The 12,209-nt window shown below is 46.5% G+C and overlaps 1 protein-coding gene across 1 annotated transcript in view; it reads right to left on the bottom strand.

The window, feature by feature from the left end:
• Window positions 1–12,209, bottom strand: part of DROSHA (drosha, ribonuclease type III) — a 136,616-nt gene that overhangs the window by 100,447 nt on the left and 23,960 nt on the right. Inside the window, 2 exon segments of the mRNA XM_011952548.1 lie at window positions 565–651; window positions 9,605–9,685. Of these exon segments, the coding sequence (XP_011807938.1) occupies window positions 565–651; window positions 9,605–9,685 (168 nt within the window).

Here is a 12,209-nt window from a genome sequence, read left to right on the forward strand (position 1 = left end):
ATTCTCCTACCTCAGCCTCCCAAGTAACTGGGACTACAGGTGCCTGCCACCATGCCCAGCTAATTTTTTGTATTTTTAGTAGAGACGGGGTTTCACCATGGTGCCCGCCAGCACGCCTGGCTAATTTTTTATATTTTTAGCAGAGACGAGATTTCACCGTGTTAGCCAGGATGGTCTCGATCTCCTGACCTTGTGATCCGCCCACCTCAGCGTCCCAAAGTGCTGGGATTACAGGTGTGAGCCGCTAGGCCTGGCCGCTGTTCACTAATTTTTAAGAGATGTGGAAGTGTTCTATATTTTCTTCCCACTCCATAGCTCCAACATTGTTGGCTACTATGAATTTGGCTATTAAGTGATGCCAACAATACTTAATGAAAAAAAGATATAGTAGTATAGTGAAGAGGAAGCTGAAAGAAACATCATCGTGATAAAGATCAATTTCTCAACATAAAAATAAAATATATTTCAAAGTAAGAACATTTAAGAACGGAGTAACTTTAGCCTATTCACATTTTACTCTGTTTACATTTTAAATGATATGCATGTGATTCTTTAGAAACTTACTAAAAAGTTCGTAGGCGGGGAGACTGTGATCCGGTAGTGGAAAAGTCTGCCAGCATTGTTGGTCATAGGACGACAGGGCTTGATAGCCTGAGGGGAAAAAACGAAAATCAGTTTACAAGTAAAACAGAGTATTTTTACTTAAAAATAGATTGTATTTCCTAGATTCACATCTAACAAAAGAGATTTTATGTCTGTTCCTTCACAGACTGGTAGGAAAGAACAGTACTGGCTTTGCCATACCTAGACCAATAAAAAAGGGCTGGCCAGTCTCCAGCTCTCAGCCACTTCCTCAGGTGCTGGTGAAGCAGGGATGTCCAATAAGGCTATAAATGTCTGAGGGTTTTGGGGCCTCCAAAATACCGTGAACTTGGCAAATGAGCAGTTACCATCCATGAGGGTGCCGGGGGACACCCACTGGACCACGAGTACACATAGGTGGCCTGTCCTTGATGAAGACCTGGTGTTCTTGCACCTGACGAGGCAAGTAGGCCATGTCAGTTGTAAGGAGAGTCTGAAGGAACTCACGAGGCTTGCCTGAGATGGGCCCATTTGGGACTCCCCTTTATTGCAGCTGCCAGTAGAAGTAGCTCTGACCTTGCTGCAGACCGCTGGACTGCATCTCGTCCTGTGGGTGATGGGCCTGGGAAGCCCAAGGAGAGCGATGCCAGCTGTCAGACCTCTGGCTAGAGGGTGCCAAGCTGGGGCTGGGAGAGGTGTGAGCTGCAGCTGGGAACACTTGGTTGGGTGGTTATGTCTTGGCATTTTCCAGCATGGCAAAGGCCCATAGAGCTTGATTAACTTCGGAGGCCAAGAGAGCTCGTTTGGCCTGTGATGGGGCTCCCCTTAAAAACAACTATAAAGTAGGGCCAGGCACAGTGGTTCATGCCTGTAATCACAGCACTTTGGGAGGCCAAGGTGGGAGGTCTGCTTAAGCTCAGGGGTTCAAGACCAGCCTGGGCAACATGGCAAAACCCTGTCTTCACAAAAATTAGCCTGGTGTGGTGGTGCATGCCTGTGGTCCCAGCTACTTAGGAAGTTGAGGCAGGAGATCACTTGAGCTCAGGAAGTGGAAGTTGCAGTGAGCCAAGATTGCACAACTGCATTCCAGCCTGGGTGACAGAGGGAGACCTTGTTTCAAAACAAAAACAAAAAGAAAATCATAAACATTTGGCTGCAAGGTGGCCTATACAGGGCTCTCCCAGTGGTGCCCCGGTCCCATGGAGGTGGCAGCTGCATAAACTCACTGAAACATGCTTAAATGTTCCTTCCTGAACTTTACACCAGCCACTTTCAGCCCGTGATGGAGAGGTTCATGCTGAGGTGTGCTATTCTCCAAGTCATGAACAGTCACTGCAGCACAGGACAGGGACAGCTTATGGCCGCCCGCTCTATGCCCACAGCCCCATCAAGGTGTTCTTCCTGGATAACCTTGACTGGGTGTTGAAGTCATGAGAGACCTTACCATCTTTGGAGATAGCTACCGTTATATTTTTCAGTCTGTGAGTTACAGACCACTTCCCGTATGATACACACAGTACAGCCAGTGACAACTTTCTCACTGAGTCCCTGCATCAGGTCTTCAAGGAGGCTCTGAATTTCTGTCCTTGACAAAGGGTAAACCTCTTTGCAGACTTCTACGGTGTCTGGGGCATGCCTCCTCATCTGAGCAGGCTGTGGAGGTAACAGCCACTGTCCTAACCATGACCCAGGTGGTGACTGGTAATGCCTGTAGTGCAACCAATGGTTACCCCGCAAACTCAGGATCATCATTCCACAGCTTGAAGGCCTATGGATCAGACAGGCCAAGTGACGCGACTCTGAGCTGAGGCTGTGTGACTGGAGTACACAGCACCCAGCAGGCATCTGAGGATGGAACACATCCCTGGAGAAGCCGCGCGGTCCCATCAGGAGTGCAGAGGGTATAACGTGTCCTTCAGTGATTGTACAGACTTGCAGGGGATCATCTTCTAAATCCCCCACTGGCAGACAACAACAGAGAGGTTTTCTACAGATAAACCTGACCTACGACTTCCTGGCCTAGGGTGTCACAATCCCAGGATCCTTCAGGCTGAGATGCTCCTCTGGCACAGCAAGGGCTGGAGACACACCAGCTGGCAGTCAGCTCATGAAGCCAAGGGTGTCCCCGGCATCCAGACCGTCCTCCTCCACTTGGGAGCCTGTCCCCCCTTACTAGGGGCCTGGAAGGATCTTAAGAATAATTTTGGCAGGTTTTGCCTGGTGACAATTTCCATAACAGAGGTAAAAAGTACACACAGTAGGTAGCAATTGGCCAGAAAGCAGAACAAAAACTGCCAGACCTGCTGTGGAATAGTCCATAGGGCTCACCTGATAGCTGGATCAGAGCTAACTCTCATGATTCTCTCAGAGAAATGAGTGCCACTACTCACCTGCTTAGGCAAATGCCATCACCATCCCCAACTGTCGTGTTGGTGGGTGGGGCGTTTCCAATGGACCTAATTAACCAGCTCTTTCAGGAGGGACTTCTCCCTTTCCATCTGATTCTCCTCAAAGATAAGTCTTAGTCACCAACTGATGCTCAAGCAGTTTGTTCTGCTTATTCTCTTACAAGACGGACAGCAGATGCAGGCCAGATATAGCCAGGGAGTCAGATGACCAAGTCACCAGGAGGGTCTTCATCCGGAGACCATCCTCAAGTTTGGAGGATCCTTCTCCTTTACTTATACCTGTAGTCAGTCCAGATCAGTTGCCAGATGTCTCTTTTCTAAAAGGAGTTTAAACTATTCTTATAAGGGGAAACTTTGTTTTAAGACTTATGAAAGCTCCATCTGTGCCGAGGTGGCCTTGTCTCCTGGAAATCTCCAGGCTAGGTTGTAGACTGCTGACACAGGCTGACACGGACAACACTGCTGACATGGAGTATTGGCCCTGTGAGACACCTGAATGAAGTTACGGCTACTCTTAATCTTATAGCCACAATATGCCACTTACAATATACTCCAGAGGGGGTTCAGACCACAGGATTTAAGGATCTTTCTAGATCTAAAATCCTATGATCATCTTCCTTTTACTTGTAAAATAACATAATAACTGACCTTTGGTTATACTTATGAATAAGCTGAAAAAAAAAAAGTGGGGAAATTAATCTGAGAACTAACAGCAGCGAGAGTTAATAGGAAATTTTAAAAGCTGGAAGGAATAAATATGCTGAGTAAAAATCAAAAAGGTCAGAAACGAAGAAAGCATGAGAGGTGGTGGAAGAGAATATGCATGGATCTTAAGACGGGAAAAAGCTGGCCAGGCATGGTGGCTCATGCCAGCGCTTTGGCAGGCCAAGGTGGGCAGATTGCCTGAGGTCGGGAGTTCAAGACCAGCCTGACCAACATGGAGAAACCCTGTCTCTACTGAAAATACAAAATTAGCCAGGCGTGGTGACGCATGCCTGCAATCCCAGTTACTTGGGAGGCTGAGGCAGGAGAATCACCTGAACCCAGGAGGTGGACAACAGGAACAAAACTCTGTATCAAAAAAAACAAAAACGGGAAAAGGCAAACAAAGCCAGCAAAAGAAGTGTGCTGTGACAGCATCAGTTGTGATGGCATGATTGGGTGTACCTGTGATAGACATGGGGATGTGCCGCACAGACCCATGTTCAAGGAAAGACTTGCTGCCTGGCTGTGGAGGGCACAGATAGCAGGGAGCTTCCAGCTATAAGCTTCTTCAGGATCTCTCTCCACTGCAGATCTCCCTCCTCTGACCTCAGGCATGGCCCAACATCAGGCACTGAGCAAGGCAGAGGTATAAAGGCCCAGCCATTTCAGCCCAACTCAAACGGGCAATATGCATTCCACGGATCACTCCCAGGCTAAATGCAGCTTTCAGTTCAGCCAATCCTTCTGTCCAATCCTGCTTCCACCTTTCGTTGATGCCTAATAAACATCATGCACCCAAAACTCCATCTTAGCATCTGCTTCTAGAGAACCCAAGATGTGGCTGTTGGTACTAGGAGTGACCCAAGAAAACAGCAAATTAGATGGTGTTTCAGAGCTCAATCACCTCCCAACAAGCAATGAAGATGCCATCACTGGTGGTAAGTGAAACACAGACAACCCCTGGCACCAGATGGCAAGGCAACTAAACTTTAAAGATGGTGAATTAGAAGCTGTACACTGGAAGCAGGCCAAACACCCAGGTGTTTAAGACTGTGGAGAAAATGGTAGCTATAAGAACAATGGTTATGATCCTTCAGGGACGGATGGCTGTCAGTAAGCACCACTGATGCTCTACCATAGTCCCCAAACCTTAGTCTGCCCAGAAATCACCTGGAGGGCTGGTTAAATCTCAGAGTGCTTGTTTCCCACTCCCAGTTTCTGATTCAGTGGCTGGGATGGGCTGAGAATCTGCCTTTCTAACAAGTTCCCAGGTGAAGCTGCATGAGTCTCAGTTGGAAGCCTTCACTTAGAGAACCACTGCATTATAGAAGTATAACAGCACAGGAGGAGAAAAGACTATTGGAAAGCAGATGTGAAAGCCAGAAGAAACTCTCACTACCTACAGTGAGAGGTCACAGCAAGGACCAAGCCTAAGGCTTACCTGTGAGAGTGGCTGAACCTCAAAGGCAATTAGCCACGGTCAGGGCGCAGGAAACCTGAAATGGGGACATTTAGGTTTTGACTCCCCAGATTCCTCTAAACCGTCTGACTGCAGAGATGGCACATCCCTCCCAATTAAGAGCAACTGCTCAATTGTGCCAGAAGACAATGGAAGAACCTACAAAGCAACACTATGCCCCCTCACACACCCCTCAACCAGTCTCCCCTCCAGGCCAATACCTATAATTGGGGTCATTTCAGGGCCTCAAATGGGGAGGTGCTGGAAGGCAACAGATTATATTTCAAAAGAATTGCAGGAACTAACTAGCATGTAGCAACAGCCAGAGAAGTCTGCAGAGGACATGATGATGAGAGAGCTTGATCAACAGGGCCAGAACATAAAATTGTTTAGAGAAGAGTATATTGACTTGGGAGCACTCAGGATACAACACCAGGGTATGTTGAGAAGTCCCTACTAGCATGGCTCCTAAAAGCATGAAGAAGCAACGACCCACACTGAGCAAAGCTGAAATACCAGAATTGCCGGGGTAGACAGTGGAGGAAGGAATTCAAGGACTCAAGGAAGTTAGAATGGATACAGTATCTATGGCTGGAAAATATGCCAAATAATCGTGTTGCATGGGAAGCCCCAGAGGACACACCAAAACGAATGTGCAGGTGATAGGAGCACAAACATCATGAGGAAGATCAGTGGCAACCTCCTCTGCAGGCCAGGGCTGACCACAAAAGTGGTCAGAGAGCAGAGCTCGCCAGCAGTAACAGGGATGACAGAATCCTGAAACAAGAGATGCCAGGTGATAGGGCTAAGTGCTGGAAGCCAGGCCACAGTGGCAGCCAAGGGGATCTGACCCACAAAGGTCACGGAAATAGTTAATAGAACATGGTGTCCTTGGGTACAAAACAAGTGGGTAACCAATACGAGTACTACTTAGTTTGTACAAACATGAGAAACCAAGAATGGATAACCAAGAGACTGAAGGCAGGTCATTCCAACAAACAGTCACACTATTCCTTGTCCAGTTCCAGACCTGATCACGTTTTTTGGACTGAAATCCACTGACTAAAGAGGCGGTCAGATCCCAGGAGGAAGGACCCTGTAACAAAATAACAAGCAAAAATGGCCTTGACAACCCTGTCATTCCCCAAAGGGGCTTATGGCCATTTACCTGGGGAGCTGTACACTGGGAAAAGAAGAACAGCAGACAGTTCAAGCCATGTTAGATGCAGTATCTGAATCATCATTGACACTTGGAGACTGGATACATCACTATGGTACCCCAGTTAGAGTACAGAATAAGAGGCCAAGGTAATAAATGGATCTTGGTCAAGGTCTGACTTACCGTGGGTCTACTGAATCACAGATCTACCCAGTGGTCCTTTCCCTGGTCCTTGAATGTACCACTAGAATTGACATTCTTGGCAGACCCAATGTGCTACTCAACACTGGGTCCTTGACATGTGGAATAAGAGCTATCCTAATGGGAAAGTCAAGCAGAAATTATATTACCACAACACCCGTCAACCCAGGCATCAAAACCAATATTGCACTGGAGGGATAGAGGAGATTAGTGCCACCCTTAAGGATCTGAAGGATATAAGGGAGATGGTACCGGTCCTATCTCTGATTAATTCACCTGTCTGGCCCCTGAAGGTCCTGAAGGATGACTGCAAACTACCACAAACTCAACCAAGCAGGAGCTCTGAGTGTAGCTGCCAGGCCAGGTGTTGTAGTTTAGCTGGAGCAGATATAAAGTATGTGGCAACTGATTAGGTGAATGGGCTATTTTCTATCCCAATCAGAAATGACGATCAGAATGGTTCACAGACATTTATAGTTTTGCCCCAGGGCTGTGTTAATGCTCCCACCCACTCATAATACCAAGGAGTTTCCAACCGTCCAGGCATACTGCAGAACCTCACACTGCTCCATTACACCTCTGACATTATGATGATCAGGCATGCACGCATGCACCACAGTGGATGTGAGATCAACCCTACAAAGATTTAGGGGCCTGCCGCAGCCACACAATTTTTAGGAGTCCAGTGGTCTGGGGAATGCCAAGACATCCCCTCCAAAGTAAAAGACAATTATTTTATCTTCAACCTCCTACAATGAAGAAAGCACAACACCTAGTGGGCCTTTTCAGGCTCAGGAGGCAAGAGAATGCACATGTAGAAACACTGCTCCAATCCACTTACAGAATGGCACAAACGGCACAAACAGCTGCCCCCGCTGAGGAGAGCCCATGTGAGAAAGGGCCTCAGCTGTTCCAGGCTAGAGTATAAGCAGCCCTGCTGCTGGGGCCATATGTTTCAGCAGATCCTACAGTGTTGGTGGGAAAAGATGTCAAAAGGAAACTGTGGCAGGCCACATTGGGAGAATCACAATGCTGGTCCCTGACGTTCTGGAGCAAGACCTGCTATCTATAGCGAAGACGTATGTGCCTTTGAGAGAATATTCCAGATGTGCTACTTGGCCCTGATAAGAGATGTAAGGCCTGGCCAAGAGATACCAGATACACGTGTGGCCAGAATCACCCATCATAGGCTAAATTCTGTCAGTCCCACCAGGCAATACGGCATCAGCAACAATCCATCAAAAGGCAGGCGTGGTACTGCCAGAGTCAAGCATACCCAGGAGCCAAGAGCACAAACAAGCTGCCTGGGCAGGTGGCCCGGATCCCCACAGCTCCACCACTGTTGCACCAGCTCCCCTCCCTCAGCTGATGACTAAGGGTGTATGGATGAAAGCAGAGGAAAAAGCCCAAACTTGGTTTACAAATGGCTCAGTTGGCAAGAGTGGGTGAGCCAAAAACAGATGGCACTACAGCCTCACTCTAGGAGGGTTCTGAAAGACAGCGCTGTGGGAAAATCTCTCCCAGTGGGCGGAGTTTCAGGCAGTGTACCTGGTCATCCACTTTGTGTGGAAAGAGAAGTGGCCTGAAGTTAGAATAGAGATGGACTCATGGGCAGAAGCAAGTGGTGGCCATGCCAGCTGGTCAGGGGCCAGAAGAAAAGAGGACGGACGAGAAGGTCTTGGGGCAGAGACTTGCAGGTGGACAAATGGAAGGGAGCGTGATGAGCTCTATCTCACACATGGAGGTCCGTCAGACAGCACCATGGATGAGGTACCAAGGTACCAAGCAGACAAAATGACTGGGGCAGTTGGTGCCAGCCACCCCCGACCTCAGCCACCCCAGAGCAACAGGAGGGGCACATGAATGAAATGACCACAGCAGCAGAGAGGAGGCTTCACATGAGCCCAACAGCATGGACCCCGCTTATCAACGCTAAGCTATATAATTAAGCTAACTTCCACTGCCAAACATCCAACTAGCCAGACACAATGACCCATGCTGAGTCCCCAAAATGAGACCATTCTTCCAGGAGACCAAACTGTCATCTGCCTTGCCTGCCTACGGGTCCCTAGCTGGCACCACTGCCCATCTAGTCTGCCTTCAAGGAAGAGCCTGCTGTCCAAATGTGCACTGTGTAGTCAGCACACAGCCTGTAGCTATTGGCTCCTTCAGGGTCAGCCTCAGCTGCAGAGCCCCCTCTCCCAGGGTCGTGCCCTTCCTGGGGCACCTTGCTGTGGGGACTGAGACAGATGGGGGTATGACGGCCATTCCAGCACAACACACAAAAATTCTGATAAGCCAGGCCTGATCAGACCCACACCACAGGGGACTAGTTCCCACATCTGCTCTTTTCCTGTCACAGGTGTTGATCCCTCATCAACATCTCAGAGCTCCCAACCTGAGGCATGTGCACAAACGCTCACAAGATGCCACCCTGTCCCACAATTCCTCGCTACACTTGCCGACTTTCAAAGACAAATGAGCAGAAGTGATCCAAGTATTTCAAATTATCAGGCACCATCTCCTAGTCTTTATTCCCATTATTATTGAGCCCTCAAACAAGTTTTAAATAGAAATTAAGGTTTTACGTATACTGTGTTTAAATATAACGCGCTGAATTATAAAGTGAGGAGCCTGGGATTAACAAAAATAGCTTATAAAAATAAAAGATAAAGGGAACAAATGAGGGACAATAACTGAAAGGGACAGACTAACAGAGAGAGAAGACATGCACCTCAGAGCACTTTAGTAAAAGCATCTCTCCAGGGCCATTCATAGCCACTTATGATGAAACATAAAACTATAACATGTACAGTTGAAGAATACTTAAAATGGGAAACACCTATCAAATACACCATGCCTATTTTAAATATAAAACTACTAAAACTTTTGTTAATGTTTCCTCGAGAACATTCCCCACTCCACCCCCAACACCCAAGTGCTTTCCTCTGCAATTATCAGTAACAGAGACTATCAGGGAATATGAAGAGAATTTTGATGGTATTATTTCATTTATGGGGGAAAGAACAGCAACATCTGTCTACTTCTGGCTTCTCGGCATTTACAAACATAATAACCCAAACCAGTTACCTCTTCTCCAGGATAAATGCTGTGCCTAATTCCTGTGCGTCTTGCCTTTGCGCTGCATTTGCAGAGTGGTCCATCATTCATCTGTCAGAAACACAATGTAATTCGTTTTTATTGGAGGGAAAAATCCACACCATGCACAAGGATGCCTCTGAAAATGTGTGGGTTTTAATGTCATGAGCACTGAAGCTCTGAGAGGCTGTCACGGTTGGAAGATTAAACGGATGTTCCAAAACCAATAAAGCTGCAAACTCTCTATATTGTCTGATAAAGGGAAACTATATGACAACCCTGCATTCCCGAGTTATTTGTGCAGCCAAGCAGAAAATATCAATGTCAGCACACTGTTCGCCCCCATCTTCTTCTACCAATTCCCAGGACATTTTTGTTTCCCTATTTCTTATCTCAAGAAAAATGACTCTTTCACAAAAGCAAATTTTATATCCTGGAGGAACACATAGAGCGTTTTGAAGGTGACCTGCGGATTCAATGTTTTGAAAAGAGAAACTGTAAGGTACCTCACTAGCGGAGAGAAGAAAATGCTACTAAAGCCAGAAAAACTTCCCACACTGGTCAGGTTAGATTACATCTCTTTCTCTGAATTTGTTTTAGTGCCACAAACTGCACCCACAAGGCTCCATAGGCAAGCAATTCTTCAAAACTTCTGGAACGGATGAGTGCTAAGCATGGGGATGATAAAGAACAGCGGGTCCATGTGCTCAAGGAATATCTGTTCTAGACAGGAGAACAACATATATATGATATGCTTCATAATTTAAAAGAAAAAAAAATCACTCGAAAGTAGGTAATGCTGGGGCGTCAAACAGATGGGATGGACAAGAAAACAAGAGGGCTGCTCCACAAGAGGCACCAGCACGCATCAGAAAAGGAGAGAAGGCAGGAAGTCCACGTCATGCTCTGGGCCACGAGTCCCATATAAATAAAATGGACCATTTATGTGGGGGAGAAGATCAAAAGAAGCAGAACTAAGATCAAAATCTGAAGGGCCTCACAAGCCAGGTTCATGAGTTCCTCTGGTATAGATGGTAATACTGAATCAAAAACAAGACCAGGGCTCAGATAGGGAAAATGAAGAAGTGGAGTTCCATTTCTTTCTTTGTAATAATTTAAAAATATAGGCTGGTCAGAGTGTAATGGTTTTTACAAATAATTGATCACAGCCAGTTCGACTTCTTCGTTCCTTCTCCACTCCCACTGCTTCTTCACTTGACTAGCCTTAAAAGAAAAAATACATATATACATATATACACACACATATTTCTTTAAAGTTATTGAAATTTTATAACTCATTATGTCCAATTAAAATATAAAAGTCAATAAGACTTTTTGAAAAAAAAAGTGTTAAAGTAAAAAGCTGTAACTTTGCTTTAGCCTCTTGGGAAATCTAAAGATCCAGGTGGTACAGCAGAGGAATAATATTACTGCCAAAAAGAAAGATTATGTTAAGATATTATCTAAAGTAACAGCTGGCAAATAAGAGATGTAACAGGATTTCATCAAAAGTCATAACACGGCTGTGCGCAGTGGCACACGTCTATAATCCCAGCATTTTGGGAGGCTGAGGCAGACGGATCACCTGAGGTCAAGAGTTCAAGACCAGCCTGGCCAACATGGCAAAACCCCATCTCTACTAAGAAAACACAAAAATTAACTGGGCGTGGTGGCGGGCGCCTGTAATCCCAGCTACTCATGAGGCTGAGGCGGGGAGAATTGCTTACACTAGATATGCAGAGGTTGCAGCGAGCTGAGATTGTACCACTGCGCTCCAGCCTAGGCAATAAGGATGAAACTCTATCTCAAAAAAAAAAAAAAGTTGTAACACACTCCTAAGGCCGGGTGCAATAGCTCATGCCTGTAATCTTAGCACTTGGGGAGGCCAAGGCAGGCAGATCACTTGAGGTCAGGAGTTCAAGACCAGCCTAGCCAACACGGTGAAACCTCGTCTCTACTAAAAATACAAAAATCAGCTGGGGGTGGTGGCACAAGCCTGTAGTCACAGCCACTGGGGAGATTAAGGCAGGAGAATCACTTGAACCTGGGAGGTGGAGCTTGCAGTAAGCTGAGATCACACCACTGCACTCCAACTCCAGCCTGGGCAACAGAGCAGGAGTTTTTTGGAGACTCCGTCTCAAAAGAAAAAAAAAGTTATAACATACTCTTAATACCACTCATGACTTCTGTGATGAAAAATATAAAAAACTAACTTAGTGCTCACTGATCTCCAGGGAAGTAGAGACATCCTACATGCTTGCCGTTCATCAAGGTCTGGGATCGTACATATTCAGCCCTTCACAAGGCTCAACTATACAGAGGACACAAAACCAATAACACTAAACAGCATTACAGAGACTGTATACAAAGCACTGTTGAATTTCTGATAGAAACAGGTATCCACGGCAATCAGTGTAGAGGCTTCTTGTGAAACAGGAAAACAACAGTCAAGTAAAAAGACTAGAGGGCCAGGCGCAGTAGCTAACACCTGTAATTCCAACACTTTGGGAGGCTGAGGCAGGAAGACTGCTTGAGCCTAGGAGTTTGAGACCAGCCTGGGCAACATAGCGAGACCTCATCTCTACAAATAATTTTT

Source organism: Colobus angolensis, unplaced genomic scaffold (genome assembly GCF_000951035.1).
Source record: "Colobus angolensis palliatus isolate OR3802 unplaced genomic scaffold, Cang.pa_1.0 Scaffold341, whole genome shotgun sequence".
Taxonomy (NCBI): Eukaryota; Metazoa; Chordata; class Mammalia; order Primates; family Cercopithecidae; genus Colobus; species Colobus angolensis.